The sequence below is a fragment of the Narcine bancroftii genome, chromosome 12 (genome assembly GCF_036971445.1).
Source record: "Narcine bancroftii isolate sNarBan1 chromosome 12, sNarBan1.hap1, whole genome shotgun sequence".
NCBI classification, from domain to species: Eukaryota; Metazoa; Chordata; class Chondrichthyes; order Torpediniformes; family Narcinidae; genus Narcine; species Narcine bancroftii.
Window position 1 is genome coordinate 54,165,738 of NC_091480.1, and position 18,914 is coordinate 54,184,651.

The 18,914-nt window shown below is 44.7% G+C and overlaps 1 protein-coding gene across 1 annotated transcript in view; it reads left to right on the forward strand.

Moving 5' to 3' along the window:
* The first annotated feature begins 301 nt into the window (after nucleotides 1-301).
* The window catches only part of LOC138747617 (complement C1q-like protein 2), a 143,880-nt gene continuing 125,267 nt past the window's right edge, over nucleotides 302-18,914 (forward strand). Inside the window, exon 1 of the mRNA XM_069907002.1 lies at nucleotides 302-885. Coding sequence (XP_069763103.1) covers nucleotides 325-885 — 561 coding nt within the window. The 5' untranslated portion in view covers nucleotides 302-324. The remainder of the gene's footprint in view (nucleotides 886-18,914) is intronic.

Below are 18,914 nucleotides of genomic sequence, written 5' to 3' on the forward strand. Positions count from 1 at the left end.
GCTCAGATTGTCCACACACAAAAACCCCCTTTCCCTCGTCAGAGCTCTGCAGCAACCTGAGGGAGCAGACACTCCGAGCTGCCTCCCCTCGCCGATGGACTCTGGTTGTGGCAGGGGAACGAAGAGCAAAACTTTCTCCAGAAAATCCTGATCTTCCCCACCCCCACCCAGAAACATCTTCTGTCTCGAACAGCGAACCAGGGAGATCTCTCCTCCAGTAAATCGTTCACCATTACTTCCAAAAGTGAGAGCGATTTTTTGACTCTGGCTGCGTCCAGGATCAACCGGAGGAAGAGGGTGATTGGAGCGGCAATCGGGGTCGTCATGGTCTTGATTCTGCTCGTCGCTATCCCCTTGCTGGTCCAAAGCTCCAAGGCTTCAGCGCACTACGAGATGCTGGGCAGCTGCAGGATGGTGTGCGAGCCCTACAGCCCCAAGCCCAGCTCCACGGCGGCAGAAGCCATCCAGGACCTCGCAGTCATGTCCCCTCCGCCCTTCGTCCACGGGAGCAAAGGAGAGCAGGGTCGCCGGGGCAAACCTGGAGCCAGGGGACCCCCGGGCGAACCGGGTCCCCCTGGCCCGCGAGGTCCGCCCGGAGACTGGGGAGATTTGGCCAAGCCCGGGCCGCCGGGTTCGGGGGCTGGGACGTTCAGCGCGGCTTTCCACAGCCCGAAGATTGCCTTTTATGCCGGCCTCAAGAAACCACACGAGGGCTACGAGATCCTCAAGTTCGACGACGTGGTCACGAACGTCGGGAACCACTACGAAGCGTCCACGGGCAAGTTTACCTGCACCGTGCCTGGTATCTACTTCTTCACCTACCACGTCCTGATGAGAGGAGGGGACGGCACCAGCATGTGGGCCGATCTGTGCAAGAATGGCCAGGTAAGTTCGCTGCAAAAAGCAAGCGCCTGCCAAGGTTGTCCGGTGCGCAAAGTTGCAGCCAGCTCACATCAGCCCAAATTGGCGACCCAGATGGGGGCGGCTGGCCAGTTCCCCACCATCAGGAGGATGGTTGGGTGAGGGGAGGACATGTCTAGAGGGCATGTCGGGGGGGGGGGGGGGGATTGTTTTACGCAGAGAGTCGTGGGTTGTCTGGAATGCAGAGACCATGCTGCCCGGATTGAAAAATAAGCCTTGTGGGGGAGAACTGGGACTGTCGAAGGATGAGAGAAGACTTGATAGAGGTCTGCAAGATTCTGAGAGGCATCCATAACGTGAACAGCCAGCACCTGTTTCCCAGCGCAGGATCAGCAAACACCAGGAGACATCTGTACAAAGTTAAGGGGGGAGGGAGGGGAAAGTTTAGGGGTATGTTTTTCTCACAGAGAGTTGTGGGGGCCTGGAATGCCTTGCCAGGTGTGGTGGTAGAGGCTGGAACATGAGGGGTGTTTAAGACAGGCACATGGATGAAAGAAAAATAGAGGGTTACGAAGTAAGGAAGGGTCTCGAATTTATTTGGTCAGCACAACATTGAGGGCTGAAGGGCCGGTACTGGGCTGCAGTGTTCAATGTTCTCGAGTTGTGGGTGCATAGTGGTTCCTGAATTGCCCATAGACACTTCGTTGAGGTGCCTGCATTGCCAGGGGTGGTGGTGGAGGCTGGAACATGAGGGGCGTTTAAGAGACATGAATGCTAGAAAAATAGAGGGTTACAGGATGCGAGGTGGGGAGATGGTTGAGTAGGTTTATATTTGTTGGCACAACAAGGTGGACTGAAGGGCCTGCACTGTGGTCTATGTTCTAATGTCTGCAGATTTCGGGGGTGGTAATTTGTTGGGAGAGGAGCTTGGTGTGGCGGGGGTGGTTGGGGGGGGGGGGGGGAGGTGGGAGACTGACTGAGAAATCCCGGAGTCTTTCTCGGTTGTGCATCTCTTCCGTGGATAAGCGAGCGAGTCAGAGTGCTGTGTTGGAGGCGCTCGTCCTCGCCCTTCTATCCCCAGTGTGAGCACCCGCCGGCCACGGCAAGGCTTCGCCTTCACAAAGCCCAGATGGTGAATTGGTGTTGAGGGGATGGTACAGTCCTAGAAGCTCTTCAGCCCCTCATGCCTGTGTTCGATCTCTGACAGAGCTCCTAACTCGTCCCACTTGCTGCTCTCACCATCCCGATCTCTCTCCCACTGCAACCAGTTTCCTTGTGAAGTTGTGTCCACCGCTCTCGAGCAACACATTCCAGATTATAAATGCCCAGCACCTCTGGGTTCAAGAAGAGGTTTTCTACCCCCCTCACACAGCAATCTCCCCATAACATGACTGCAAAACTACCTCATCTGTTTATATCAAGCACAACTGTGAATATTAAAAAAAAACAATATAATTCAACAGCAGAAAAGGTTCACTCAGCTCAAGAGATGAATCCTAAAAAATCAGGAAAGCCTGCAGATACTGGAAATTTGAAATAAAAAAAAGAATATGCTCAGACTTAGGAATATGAGTTACAGGGACGGGCTAGGACATTATTCCCTGGAGCTTAGAATGAGAGGAGATTTGATGGAGGTATTTAAAATGATGAGGGGGACAGACAGAGTAAATGTAGGTCGGCTTTTTCCACTGAGGGCAGGTGAGATACAAACCAGAGGACATGAGTTAAGGGTGAAAGGGGAAAAGTTTAGGGGGAAACTTCTTCACATACAGAGAGCAGTGGGATCGTGGAATGAGCTGCCAGCTGGGGTGGTGAATGTTGGCTCAATTTTAACATTTAAGAAGAATTTGGACAGGATGGGAGTGGTATGGAGGTAAAGGTCATTGGGACGAGGCAAAACAAAATGGTTCGGCACAGACTAGGAGGGACCTGTTTCTGTGCTGTAGTGTTCTATGGTTCTATGATTCTACAAACCTTGATGAAGGGCTCAAGCCCAAAACATTGGTTATGTGTCTGTATCTTTGCTACATAAAGGACACTGTTTGACCTGCTGAGTTTCTCCAGCGTTGTGTTTGACTTCAATCACGGTGACTGTGAATTTTATTTTCATTTTATATTGCCTTTTTTTCCTCTCTGTTGTGAGTTCTATGTACCAGGGAAGCTGCAATATTAAACATTCACTGCATCTCGACATTGTACTGATTATATGGCAATAAACTTCTCATTCGTTCATATTTTTCTTTTAAAAATCTGATTTTTCTTCTGGCATTTTTGCCCTTTGTCTTGAGTTCTTTGGTTCCAGATCCTCCTGTCAGCCATAACCGGTTCCTTCTGCCAGTCCCCTCTTCCTCGGCATAATTGTGAACATCTCCTTCACCTTCGTAACTACAATGAAAATAAATGCAGTGTCTCCACTCTCTCTTTGCCCCTTGTGCTGCATCTTCTGTGGCCTCTCTTTCAGCCCCAGGTATTCTTCCTGAAATGTGGTGTGTGAGATTGGGGGCCAAAAAAATGAGCTGAGATTGAAACTGGGATTTAGAATGGTCTCCCTTGCTTTTCTACTCTTTGTCCCCATCAGTGCATGAAGATAATGTTGCATGTGTACTGTGTATTCTAAATAGCTATTGTGCAGAAATAAATGCTGATAATTCAAATACTTTCTGTTAAAATGTGTGGAGAAAGATTGTTTTTCTTTCTCTTTGCAGTTGTATATAAGCGTTGTGTTTTGGATGTCAGATTTCAGATGTATGGTCAGGAACCTACCTGACATCACATCCAACCCTGAGATTCCTTTTTCCTGCAGGCACGGCAGGAAAATATAAACTGTGCATAGTGTAAACATGTAAACAAACAAGAACTATAAACAGATAAAGAAATAACTGTGCAATACAGAGAGGGAAAAACATCAATTAAGTGCATGTCAGAGTCCTTAAATGAGTCCTTGATGGAGTTTGTTGTTGAGGAGTCTGATGGTGGAGGGGGAGCAGCTGTTCCTGAACCTGGTGGTGCGAGTCTTGTGGCACCTACACCTCTTTCCTGATGGCAGCAGCGAGAACAGAGCGTGTGCTGTGTGGCGTGGGTCTTTCAAGGTGGGAGAAATCTTGAAAGATTCCAATTAAATCGACCTTCTGAGCTTTTGCAAATAGCTGGCCTTTTTAATTTAATGCCTCATTGCCAAAGTCAAAAATTACATGGATCCACCATCTTGTAAAAGCTTCCAACAGAATGAGAGTCAGGTCTGGAACCTTTCTGCAATACTGGGTTGTGCGCCAGAACCGGGAGTCTTCATGGGAAGCTGATGTCATACGGAAATTACCATTTGATTAGCTGGACCCAAATTGCCAGTTAATCTTCAGGATATTTGATGTTTTTAATTTAAATATCGACACTTTAGATAAAGGTGAATGAGCCCCAAACATGTGGGTGATATCCACTACCAGTCTGTCTTTCAGAACTAATGCAACTCAGATTTACTGCCTCTGTGCAATTTCCTGTTTAACCTTAATATATTTTATCAATTTGAAACAGCATTTGTCTTGTTTAAAACTGAAATAATAAGGCACCTTTGCTCTGTTAGCTTCAATAACGCGAATATCCCAGTGGCCAACCATTTCAATTCTACACCCCATTTCCACACACGACATGTCTGTCCATGACCCCAAGCGCTGCCAAATCGAGTCCACTCACAAATTGGAGGAACGACACCTAATATTCTGTTTGGGTACTCTCCAAACAGGCAACACCGACCTCCAGTTTCCATTAGGCCTTTCCCCCCACCTCTCTCTCTCTCCCTTTCTCTTTCTCCATCCCTCTGTCTCCTTTCCTTCAGCTCCCCACCCCCTTCCCTCTCCATTCAGAGAGCTCCCCCCCATTCCCAGCTTTTTCCTCTTCTGCCCTCCCACCCATGACTCCCTTGTCTGTTGGCTGTGCACCTCCCCCTGCCCCTTCTTCCCTCCTCTCCTCTCCTCTCCTTCCCCCACTTTTTGATTCAGGCGCCTACCTGCTCTTTGCTTATACCTTGACGAAGGGCTCAGACCCAAAACCTTGGGTATATCCCTCTACTTCCTACAGACACACTGTGACCTGCTGAATTTCTCCAACTCTGTGTGTTGCACAAGGTCTACTTATGCCAAGTCTTTAGAAATTAATGTGCTCACTGCGTGAAGGGACTGTTTCAACTTTACATCTGAGAAATTGGATCCATTACAGTCAAACACTAAAATGATTGGACGTAGGTCAGGTTGCCCCAACATTGTGGCCATCAGGAAATTTGTCTTGGCACTTCCAGTAACCCAATGACGTCTCCTCACAAGTTGCATATTGTATTCCTCCATTGGTGACAGAATTTGCAGCTTCAGGGCAAACCTTTGACCTTCGTGGACACTTACGACCGGACATTAATATATATACCCAGCATCTGATCAGTGCACCAGAAGGTGAAATGCAATTTCAGTCGCACATATCTTCTACCTTCGATACTAATGTATTTTACAAACCTTTAGGTTCACTTCACACTTTCAGGCAAATTGGCCAGCTAGACCAGTAAGTGCACATTAAAACCTTTCACTTTCCACCACAGGGCATTGTCCAGCGCTGCAGAGGGAGAGGACCTGCAAGGCTGCAGGTCCTGATAACAGACATTGATCAGTGTCCTTTCCAATCTATCTCCATTGCATAGTTGAATCATACAGGAATCCCCCCTTCTTGATTTATTTGTCATAGGTCTGAATAGTGATGGGATTCTGTTTTTACTCTTCTCTCTCACAAAATATAACTGTTTATTTTAATTAAAACAACTTCTTAAAATACAAGATCAAAAGTGCATCTGAAGAGGACGTTCTCCTCTCTGTTCATGCCTTCTTGTGCCCTTTCAACCTTACTGGGCTTTTACTGTCTTTTTAAAGTCAGCAATTGAATTTTGGTCTCTCAAGGTATCACCTTGAATCACAAATTCAGGGTGTGTCGCCCGCCCTCATCTGTTCCGTTCTCATGTTTTATTGGGTTCCCACCTGATTTGTTTGGTCATTGCTTGTAAAATTAACATCTCATCAAGCTTTAATTTTAAATCAGGACAAGCTGTGGACCTTTTGGTTGAAATTCTTGTTGTTCACCAGGGTTGAGGTTTGTTGCTGATTGAAAGTGGAACTTTTTTATGCTTCAGGCCACCAGCATCCAAAGTTCTTGCATTAAGTGTGTAGTATGGCTGTGGGCACAGGGCATCTCCTTGTGCTCTGTGCAGCTACATGCATTGACCCCAAATGGAGAAGAGTAGGCTGTGTAGTGTTTCCACTTCCCTCCATAGCTGTCTTTAAGACCTCTCCAAGAAAAAGTGTCAATTTGAAGACAATTAGTGCACTGCTTGTAGTGTGCAGCCAAGTGGACAAGGAACAAAGTCGAGACCATCCAACTGCATTCCATGTCGGCTCCTTATAGAGACAATCATTTTGCCCCATCGGTCGTGGCCAGAGCTGAGCCCACCAGATAGGTGTAAGTGCAATGCTAACCCACTGCAGATTTAACTGCAATTGCTATTGTTACCTTCTTATCACCTTTGTATTAGTTCTCAATCTGGATGCACTGGCCATTTCACAATAGTGTGCCAATCCCAAGAAAGGGAATCAATGTTATTTAAATGTTACCCAACTGCCTCAAGAAATCTCTTGGTGCCTGCCACATTGACCACCGCCAGTGGGCTGATATCGCCTCAAACCGTGCATCTTGGCACTTCACAGTTCGGCGGGCAGCAACCTCCTTTGAAGAAGACCGCAGAGCCCACCTCACTGACAAAAGACAAAGGAGAAAAAACCCAACACCCAACCCCAACCAACCAATTTTCCCCTGCAACCGCTGCAACCGTGTCTGCCTGTCCCGTATCAAACTTGTCAGCCACAAACGAGCCTGCAGCTGACGTGGACATTTACCCCCTCCATAAATTTTCATCCGCAAAGCCAAGCCAAAGAGAAGAACAACAAAATACTACAGAGGCTGGAAATCTGAAAGAAAAAGGTTGATGAGTTTTCATGATTGTTGGTGATAGGTGACACTGGACAACAATTTTTTTCAAAAGGTTTGCTTCTTGAAAAAAAAATTGGGATTGATGATCGATGACTTCAAGCTGAACGCAAAGATCATTTCAGATTTGCTGTATCATGTAGGAAGTTGGAGAAACATTAAATTAACTTTTACTGAATTTACCTTGTTTAATCGTATAATGATGCTGACATATTGCGTTAGTTTAACTGACCTAAAAAAAAGATTTTGCCGCTGGTTTTTGTTTGTTCTTGGCATCTGATGCTTCTCGTGTCAGTGTCCAACAATAGTTGGTTGGCCCTAACACCGCTTTTCCATAGTTGTCATGTCCTGGTGAAACCTTTCACCGTGTCCGTCACTGATGGCACCAAGATCAGCCAGGAAGGAGTCCACGTGCGAATGCAGGAAATGAATTTTCAACGACATGTTGCATTTCATGGTTTTGTCTGCTTGAAGTGGACTTAAAATATGCCAGGAAATCACAAAAATAGGTTATATCTAAAACATGGTATGTGATAGGAAACTTTTAAGTTGATTTTATTTTTTGTGATCAACAGCCCAAATCCATCAAATGCACCCAAAAATGTTCAGGAAGCAAAATCTTCGTTGTCCAGTGTAATTGGCCTGAAATATTAGCTCTTTTGTTTTTCTGCACAGATACTAAATGACCTGCTAAATATTCACAACATATTATGTCTGTTTTTTTAAAAAACAGACTGTTGCCTTCAGTGGAAAATCATTTAGATTCTGGAGCAATATTGCAAGACGAATGCATGTGATAGTTTGCACCAGCTGAGCTCCTCTGAGTCCTGCACTGGACCCTGGCATCTGTAAATTTTTCTGTTTCACAATTTTCACCCATTATTTTAGAGAAAAAGTTTTTGCAATTATGTTAATTAAAATTTCAAAAGAAATCCACAATATATTTTTAAATATCCAATGTACCAAGTGTACCACAATGATATGATAAGCTATATATTATTTTATGGCCAAAAATATTTTTGTTTTATTCTGTTGCTGTTCAGTGTTACAAAACCCTGATGAACTCAGTATCTAGCCAAAGGAAAAAAAAGTCCATCAAATAAGTGAGAACTGCAGATAACTAAAACTTCTAAAGGGTTGCTAAATCAAATAACACTGTCGCACAACAGAGAAGAGGTGGAAAATCTCGTGAAATGGTGCGAGAGTAACAACCGGAGTCTCAACATGGACAAGATGAAGGAGATGGTCGTGGACCTCAGGAGGACCAGGAACGACCACCCTCCACTACATGTCAACAACTCTGGAGTGGAGAGAGTGGAGACACCAAGTTCCTCAGAATTCACTTAACTAGTGACCTATCGTGGATACAACATCTCCTCACTGGTCAGGAAGGTGCAACAGCAACTGCATTTTCTGAGAAGACAAAAGAGGGCAAGGCTACCAACCACCATTATGTCAACCTTCTACAGGAGATCTATCAAGAGTGTCCTGGCCGGCTGCATCACGGTGCGGTACAGTTGCTGTGGAGAAGTGGATTGGAGGTCAATCCACAAGACCAGAAGAGTGGCAGAGAGGATCACTGGAGTCTCCCTCCCCCCCATCGACATGATCTACTGGGATCATTGAGGACCCCTTCCATCCCACACACAGCACCTTTCAACTGCACCCACTGGGGAAGATATACAGGAGGATCAGACCCAGCACCACCGGGCTGAGGAACAGTTTTTTTCTCACAGGCTGAACAACCAAATAAACTAACCCTCCAAGACTCTCACATTCATGAAACAACATTTATTTATTTATTTATTTGCCTATATGAATACTTGTCCTGCATTTGTGTTGTGTCTGGTTGTGTGTCTGTGTGTTTTGCACTGAGGACTGGAGAACGCTGTTTCATCAGGTTGTGCTTGTACAGTCAGATGGCAATAAGCTCGAACTTCAACTTGGCTAATACTTTTGAACAAATGACGAGTGGATATATGTTTAGCATTGAGTTGTTCAGTATAAGATATAGGTTTAGAAAACTTTGAGCACAAATGCAAATAGTGTATGAATTTAATCATTCCTGAGCCGATGTAACCAGTGAAATACAAAGAATGTGAACCGGTCTGAAATATATTGTCTGAAATAATTTGAGTCGATGCCCTGCATTTTAAATCCATTTACTCTATCATGGAGGAATGGGGAGAAACTTTGTTGAACTGTTTATTCTAGTCCGTGATGCAGCAGATTGATGAGTATGGCATGGATTATGTTCTCATTAAAGAAAATTTGATTTTCTCCACTCATGATATGTCAAAGGAAGAACCTTCATTGATTGCTAGTAACAAGTACTCGTGAAGCATAATATAAGGCAGCAAAGAAATAACCTGAGTGACATTGGGAAGTGAAGAGGTAGCTCCATTTTTAACATCTTTTACCTTCATTTCATGTGTGAATATGCTGCGTTAGTTCTTGAAATTTGTTGCAGGTGAGGGTTTTAGTTGAGTTGAGAGTATTTATAAAATTTATTGGATTCAAATAGCTCATCCATTGAGCTGATCCCAAAACAATGGGATCCACTTTGATGTGCAGCTCCAGTTCAGTAAAATGACAAGTCTGTGGCGATTTGCAGCAACATAAAAGTCCCGTCTGGCAATAATGATGTTTTCTTTTCCAAGTAGATCACGCCCACTCCTCAAGGAAATGAGCTTTCCTCTCTCTGCCCTTTCACCCGGCGCAGTCCATTGCAAAAATTACCAAAAATCTCAGGTGTATGATCTCATCTGGGAGATTTTTTATCATGTCTCCATCACGGTAATATCATGGAAATCCTCTTCAAGAATTATATTTCTGAAAAATGCAGAATCATTAAAGCAGCCCACAGGAATGTTCAATGATCCTGTAGGAATGCATGGCATCAAATGGTATTCCTGCTGCTCAGCAAGATGCTCCCTTTGGTGCATGAGTGCATTTCAGTTTCCTCATCCACGCGCTCAATGGGAAGGTTGCCCCTCTTATATTCACCCTAGATGAGGGCATCAGGCACTTCCTAAACAAAATGCAATGGCATCCAGACTCCAGTGAGGTGTGCTAAATCACTGCACAAGTGAGTCTGGATAACATGCTGGCTTTAGGCTTCAATTGACCCGCAGCAAAGAAACTTGGCTCTTCTTGAAACTTTGCTATTTTAGAAGGCGGGTCTCAACAGAAATACAGTTTGGGGCAAATCAAAGCCAGCTATGGTTGTCAGGTGATGGCACAGAATGGGAAGACTGGAGCTGATGGTTGCTTTACAAAACATCAACCGTGCTGATCATTTTTTTTTCTGGAGGTAAAACTTTATTGGATTCTATGTTCCAAAAGAAACAAACAGCAGAACAAGTAGTTAAATCATGTCATTTTTATCAGCCCTGTGAAATCCCATCTGCTGAAAATTCGATCCTATGGTACAAAGTGTAAGTTATTCATGAAAATATTTCATTGAAGAATGAAGTGCGACAGATTATGTTGAATTTATATTGTATGCAGATATTTTTTAAAAGAGATAAATTGGGGCAGGTTTTTTTTAGTTTAGGTCACACACAGATACAAATACTTCAAAACATTTAAAATGCCAGAGCTCTGCTCAAGTCAGACAGTCCAGGCTCCGAGTGCCTTTGCAAATACTTTGAAGAATGCCCATAAGGACTTGACAAGAAAGTGTTAATTGGACGTGCTGTGGAGTAATGGATTATTGTTTTGGAAAGCAACAGACGAACAAACTCAGAAGATTAGGTTCGGAGTCGCAGTCTGTTTGAGTGCAATTGACTGTTCTAAAAGGATCATGTGGTTTTCTCAGAGAGAGAGAGAGAGAGAATTCAGTTCTACAGTCAGCAGCAGCAGCTTGGACTGGAACAGGACAAGCTGGCAAGCTTATTGAAAAACCCCATTTGAACCAGGTTGTGAGTTCTTAGTTCAGCCTGGTTGAAGCCCTTGTGGTTCATGCAAGAGGAGAGGACTGGCCATAACGTTTCACTTGAAATAAAGGAAACAAAAAGGAATTCTGTGGTGACCTGAAAAAAAGAGGTTATCATCTGGAAAATTCTGATGGGGCAAGACAAAAAAGTGACTGAAGTGAAGCAAAACACTGAAGAGGCTAATCAAAAGGAATCAGTTGTGTGTGTCCAATGAGCAACAAAACTGACAAGAACCTTCCTGAGCGTTAACCATTTACCTTTCAAGCACCAAAGCCTGGTGAAGATTAATAAATGTTAAATTCTGTGCACAGTATAAGAATTGCCTGCAACCAGTGAACTTGGAGGAATGAGAAGTGAGATTGGACTGTGAATCAAAGAACTTTTCTGAACTTACACACACATTATGTACACATGCGCTTAGAATTAGAAGGAGGTTAAGTTAGAAGGGGGTTAAGGACTGCTTAAAGAAATCTTTTGGTGCCTGCCACATTGACCACCACCAGTGGGCTGATATCGCCTCCAACCGTGCATCTTGGCGCCTCACAGTTCGGCGGGCAGCAACCTCCTTTGAAGAAGACCGCAGAGTCCACCTCACTGACAAAAGACAAAGGAGGAAAAACCCAACATCCAACCCCAACCAACCAATTAATTTTCCCTTGCAACCTCTGCAACCGTGCCTGCCAGTCCCGCATCGGACTTGTCAGTCACCAACGAGCCTGCAGCAGACGTGGACATTACCCCTCCATAAATCTTCATCTGCGAAGCCAAGCCAAAGATGAAAGAAAGAAGTTAATAGTAATGTTAAAGTGTGATTCTGTTTTCATGTTTCGAGATAATTAAAAGCAACATTTTTTTAAATAACCATCTGTCTTGGTGAATTTCTATTGCTGCTTGAATTTGGGATCCTCTGGGCTCATAACAGAAGGAAAAATAAGTACAGTAAAACCCCTGGTATCTGGCACTTATGGGGATTGGTAGATGCCAGTTAAGTGTATTTTCCAGTTGCTTGAGATTCATTCTTACAATGCCTGACTAATACACCTGCATTAAGAATAAACAGTCTAAAAGACAAAAATACTACATTGTACATGCACTGAAAAAATATTTTATTTTCAGTCACATTCTTTGAAAACATTTACCTGTCGCAGCATCTACAGGTTCCTCCCCCTCCACGGAGCCGCACGGAAGATGAACTATAGCATTATAGATAATTAATCATCCCCCTCCCCCCAAGTTTACAGATGAAGCCTCTGACCCCGGGGCGACTCTTACTCAGCAGTGATAAGGAGACATTTTAAGAGAGTCACCACAACAGCAAGCGGCATCAGCCAGCTCTTTATCCTGGGTGACCCCCTCATTGCTGTTTCACACAACTTTATTCAAACAGCTGCTACGAGCAAAGCCCGACCAAGGCTTTCCCTCCGCTGGCTGGATATTGGCTCCCTTCTTCACCATCTTCAGAGAAAATTAAACTTATGTATTTTTTACATATTATTTTATTCTTATTTATTTTCCTCGATTTATTTTGCCAGTTGCTCGAATTCCAGGTATCAGGATTTTACTGTACTGTTGGGCAGTATCTGAGGAGAGAAAAAATACAATTTAATGTTTCAAATGAATGATTCTTTTTCAGATCTGGGAAAAGTTAGAGCTAAAGCAAGTCTTAAGTGGCAAACTGGAATATTCGGAACGGTGTGGAAGGAATTAATAAAAATTTCTGATAAAATTGAAGATTGGAGAGATTACATGACAAAAGAGATGGGGGTAAGGCCCTAGGGGGTGGTAAGTCAAGATAAATAGAGGTCAAGAGATGGAAATGAGAGTATCAGGTTACTATCTGAAATTATTGAGCTCTGTTCAGTCAGGAAAGTCTTAATATCCTGAATCAGGAGATAAGGTGCTGCTGTTCCTTGACCTTATTGTTTATTGATAATTGTCATCCAATTGTACAAGTACAACCCGACAAAACAGCATTCTCTGGTCCTCGGTGCAACACACGCAGACACATAACCAGACATAATACACACAGACAAGCAATACATATGCAGGACAAGTATTTCATCTGTAAGTGAATAAATATTGTTTCAGGAATGTGAGAGTCTTGGCTGGTCAGTGTGAGCAGTTCCTTTGGTCGTTCTCCATTCTCACTGCCCATGGAAAGAGGCTGTTCCTCAGCCTGGTGGTGCTGGCTCTGATCCTCCTGGATTTTTTCCCCAATGGGAGCAGCTGAACGATTATGCAGATCTTCAGTGGATTTGAACAGGAGGGAGAAGAAAGAAAAATGAAAGTGACAAATGAGAGAGAGCTTAAGCCAGTGGTTCTCAACCTTTCCCCCCCCCCCCCCCCACCCACCACTCACATACCACTTTAAGTAATCCCTGACTGACCACAGAGCACCATTGGCACCATCGGTGCTCTGTGGTTAGTCAGGGATTACTAAAAGTGATCCATCTGTCTGCATTGTGTCTTTCCGATGCAGATAAGATTTCATTGTGGGCTGCAAATGGATCTTTGACAGTGAGAAAAAAGCAGATAAAGGGGCAGGCTTTTCATGGAAGGGGCTGCAGGAAAGAAAGTGGCTGATATTCGTAATTGAGAAGTGAACCTGGATGCTGCAGATGGAGCAGAACCTCTGGAATGTGGATGGAAGGGGCTAAAAGGCGATGCAAGTGGTGGAAGATGGGATGCATGTGCAGACTGATGGGGTGGATTGTGAGAGAAAGAAGATCCCTAATTTGGTTCTGGGAGGGGAAGGGGAAGGGTGTGAGTAGAAATATAGAAAGTGGACTGGCCGCAGACCCTAATAACTGAGACAGATCGGATTCTTCAGTTGAGAAGCAAAGGCACATTGGAAGCAAATGTGTGTAAGGTGACATTGTGGCTGAAGCGGTAATTCTGAGCTAATCGAATGGACACTTACAGAAGCCACCCCAAGCCATTACCATTTTCCACAGAGAGTTGTGGGGGCCTGGAATGCCTTGCTGGGGATGGTGGTGGAGGCAGGAACATTAAGGCCATTTAAGAGATAGGCCCATGGATGGAAGAAAAATAGAGGGTTATGAAATATATCTTTGGTAGGAATAAATATGTCAGCACAACATCGAGGGCCGAAAGACCTGTACTGTGCTGTACAGTGGCAGATTAATCATTAAGCTGAGCAGGCTTAAGCCTAGGGCCCCAGAAGGAAGGGGGCCTGGGCAGGAGCAGGGACCTTAAGCTCCCGGGCAGGACCGGGGACCTTGGACTCTACTTTTGACCCCAAAAGTTCAATTTCCCCCCCCCCCAGCGTCTGTCAACCCCCTGCCATTTTGCAACCCCTAGGATACTCTCATCGGCCCCTAGGAGTCAATATGGACCACTATGAAGACCCCTAATATGTTACTTAATGTCACTTTAACGAAGGGTGTGGCAGGGGGCGCAAAGTCAGGGGGAGCCTTCCTAAAGCTCAGCCTAGGGGTGGTAGTAAATCTGCCACTGGTGCTGTAGTATGTTCTACACCGCTAAAAGAAAAAGCAATCAAGGTGAGGCCAGTGGCCTTGTATCGGGCATATTCCCAACCAATGGAAATCAGAGAAATCATGGAAAGGAAATATCTGAGTGTGAAATTAGAAGACTGGAAATTGGAATGTTTTGAAATGGTCTGGCCTGGGTTGGCAACAAGAACTGATATATATCTCACTGCTGCTCCAAAGTGGCTAATATAGCAGTTGCCTTCAATTGTTGGTGTGGCTTGTTCTTTACTCCACTCTGCTCTCCATGTTTTGTCACTGCATGGTGCTTCTGAACTCCTGAGCTGTAACCCAGAGGTTTCACAGCGCACCTCCAAAACTTGTTTCAAAGAAGGCGTGCCCTACCTTACCCCTTACGTGCACATGTGTGACCGGGTATGAGGGAAGTTGGCAGGGTATGTAGAGAAGGTAAGCTATTGAGGGAATTAATGAAGGAATGGGATTGCTTGGTGAGCTGGCACCAGATTTCCAATTTATTGTCAGAGTACATATGTGACATCACATGCAGCCCTGAGATTCCTTTTCCTTGTGGGCATGGCAGAATGACCACTAATTGACATGGAATAAACTGTACACAGTGTGAACGTAAATAAAGAACTGTAAACAGATCATGAATGTAAACAAACTGACTATGCAATACAGAGAGAACAAAAAGAAAATCAACAAAATGCACAAGTCAAAGTCCTGAAATGAGTCCCTGATTGAGTTTGGTGTTGAGGAGTCTGATGGTGGAGGGAGAGCAGCTATTCCTGAACCTGGTGGTGCAATTCTTTTGGTACCTACACCTCTTTCCTGATGGCAGCACTGAGAACCAAGTGTGTGCTGGGTGGCGTGGATCCTTGATGATTGGTGCTGCTCTCCAACGGCAGCGTCCCCTGCAGATGTTCTCGATGGTGGGGAAGGTTTTGCCTGTGATGCCTTGGGCTGTGTCCACTCCCTTTTGCAGGGCTTTACGCTCAGGGGTATTGGTGTCCCCCATACCAGCTGGTCAGCACACTTTCCACCACAACACTGTAGAAATTTGCTGGGGTTTCTGGTGTCATACCAAACCTCCGCAAGCTCCTGAGGAAGTAGAGGGGCTGATATGCTTTCTTCACGATGCCATTGGTGTGTTGGGTCCAGAAAAGATCCTCCGAGATGGTGACTCCCAAGAACCTAAATGTGTTCACCCTCTCCACCCCTGATCCCCAACAATGACTGGATTGTATTCTGATGAGCTGAATAGCCTCCTACATTGTATGAATATCCCGAGCAACTACCTAAGATGAAGAACAAATGAGTATGGGTAGGGATGTGTAACACCATGAGGCAATGCCACTTTCAGTAGAACTGGAAATCAAACTTCAGCTTGTCGACCGACAGTGATTTACACCCCTGCAGCTGGAAGTGGTGAGTGCTCAGCTGCACTTGGACCATCTGAATGGCTGTCAGTGATACAACATTCAATTGCAGTCCTCCAAGTGTAAATTGCTACTTACAAAAGTATATAATCATAAATTAAAACTTAAATGGAAATAAGACATGATAATTGGGTAATTTACTTGGTCAAACATAAACCTTATGGGATAATTATTTAGCAATTCCTTGGGAATTATTTGTGGTATTTAAATAGCAGCTTAAATCAGTTTAACAGTTGTAAACCAGTGTGTGCCTTATGGTTTTTAACGCAAGTTTCATCACCACATATTTATGTTTTGCAGTGTGGAGTTCTCTTCAGTTAAAGGCTACTGTGGTTTCCAGTTTCAAATTAAAGCAATTGAAATGGAAGCCTTTTGATTTGATCGAAATATTTAAGATTTGAATGAATTCAAATTTGGATTCTATTCAATATTTCCTCCCCCCATCCACTCCCCCCCCCCCCCTACCATCCACCACCATCAATGAAGAAAGTGCCGACAGGTGTGAATTTGATTTTGACATTGATGTTTTGGCAAGGTATTGCTGGCTGCAAATCGGTTTGCATCAATCCCAAACAAAACAGGACTCTTTACAGGGAACCGTTAAACAGGTTAGGACTTTGTTCCCTGGAGTGGAGAAGAATGAGGGGAGATTTGATCAAGGTATTTAAAATGATGAGGGGGATAGACAGTGTAAACGTAGGTCGGCTTTTTCCACTGAGGGTTGGTGAGATACAAACCAGAGAATATGGGTTAAGGGTGAAAGGGGAAAAGTTTAGGGGGATCTTCTTCACACAGAGAAATGTGAGGTGTGGAACGACCATCCAGCTGAGGTGGTGAATGCAGGCTCAATTTTAACATTTAAGAAGAATTTGGACAGGTCTGTGGATGGAAGGGGAATGGAGGGCTATGACACAGGTCAGTGGGACAAGGCAGAATTATAGTTTGCCACACACTAGAAGGGCCAAATGGCCTGCTTTCTGTGCTGTAAAGTTCTATGGTTCTATGTTAAAAATTGGAGAGCATGTTTGCACATATTTCTGGATGCCCTGATGCCTGCCAGGAAACTGGACTCTTTGTTTTGTTGGCAGGAGTTTTGTTTGAATCAAATTCTATCTGCATTGAGAATTTCAACTTTTCTGATCTGAAAAATGTCAGTTCTTATTTCCTCACAGAACAGCCAAGTTTTATAAACCCCCTGCAGGTGTGTTATTTAAAGTGCCAGCATTTGTGCTCCTTCCTGACATTGGTGACCTCCTCTGACTTTAGATATGAGCTTGAATGCTTTGCCAATGGAGTTCAGGGCTGTGACCACACATTGCTTTCTAGGCCTGAACCAGTCCAGGCCACAGCTGCTGACTTCGCTCATTGAAGTGCCAGTTGATGAAGTAGACAAAGACGATGTGGTCAAACAATAATCATGGCTTTTATTAGCAGAAACTCATGGTACAATAATGAAAGACTATAGATGCATATACAGTTATATCCAAGGGGAGTGTCCTTAACAGTAGAGATAATGCACAGCCAATGTTAGTACAGCAAGGCTCGCCAGAGTGGAGACAGGCAGCTTGGCAGACATTCACCACACTCTCGTCTCCTTTTTCTGCGCTAGTGAAGTCCCACAATCACCATATGAATTGTACCGTGGAGAGCATTCTGGCAGGTTGTGTCACTGTCTGATATGGAGGTGCCAATGCTCAGGACAAGAAGAAACTCCAGAGGGTTGTTAACTCACATCACAGGCACCAGACTTCACTCCATCGAGGGCATCAACATGAGGCCGTGTCTTAAAAAAGCAGCCTCTATCCTCAAAGACCCTCACCACCCAGGCCAGGCCCTCTTCACTCTGCTACCATCGGGGAAAAGGTTCAGGAGCCTAAAATCGAGCACTCAACGGCACAAGGACAGCTTCTTCCCCGCTGCCATCAGATTCCTGAATGGACAATGAACCAAAGACACTGCCTCACTTTGACTTTTCATGCACTATTTTTATTTATTCTGTAAGGTGGTTTATATAAATGGTTGCCGCCGCGAAACAATGAATTTTGTGCCTCCCACCAGGCACTGTTCTTCCCTGACGTATCCAGGACATTTTGATTCCTTTGGGAGCACCTTCTCCGCACTGTCCTATCCTTGCTGAATCCATTCATTCAGCAGTAACCTGGAAGAGGGCTCAAAGTTCTGATTTGCAGTCCGAGTACGTAGCTGACAGCACATACTGAACAACCCTGAGATTCTTTTTCCTGTGGGTGTGGCAGAGTTTCTATGTTGCTCATACATCTCAGTCAGGAACCGACAGTCGACACAGGGAAACCTAGCGCTACTGTTCCATGAACTTTGCCTTTCACAGTGTTAGTGTGGGCCGCAATGCTTTTCTAATGCCAAAAATAATTGTGGAGTTATTACAAGGCCTTGTATTTGAATGCTTAAGTGCCGACATAAATGAGTACACATCATTGGTTCATAACACCAATGTGCTGGAGAAACTCAGCAGGTCACGTAGCATCCATGGAAAGCAAAAGGTGGTCACCGTTATGAGCTTGAACCCTTCCTCAGCTGTGCTGAAAATCAGATGGTGTTGGGGGAGTGGGGGTGGGGGGATGGAGGAATATGAAAGGACAGGGATACAGGTGGGAGGGGGAGGAGGAGAAGGTGAAGAGAGGTGAATGGGGGGAGGGGGCTGAGGATTGAGAAAAATGCACTGACAGGAGACAGGAAGGAAGGGGGTGGGGAGCTGGAGGCAAGGAGTCAGAGGGGTGAGGGCAAGTGGGAGATCTGGGGGGGGAGGGGGTTGTGAGTGGGAAATGAAGGTTGAGAACCACTGCTCTTGACCCAATTGTTATCAAAATATTTTGCTTGAGAAAAATTGTCATTGGCCCATTTCCTTTGGAGTTCTGAAACCATGCACATAACGAGTCAATGAGGGACAATTAAAACAGTGGTTTTCAAACCTTTTCTTCCCACTCACATCCCACTTTAAACAATCCCTTACTAATCACAGAGCACTGATGGCAGAGGGATTACTTAAAGTGGGATGTGAGTGGAAAGAAAAAGGGTAAGAACCACTGCCTTAGCCACTAAGCAGAGTGATACTTAGGCCTGCATCACCCACTGAGACACATCCTCATAGTCTTTTACACAAGTACGATTGTGGAAAGAAATAACTGTGACATCAGTGCTAACCACGGGTTCATAAA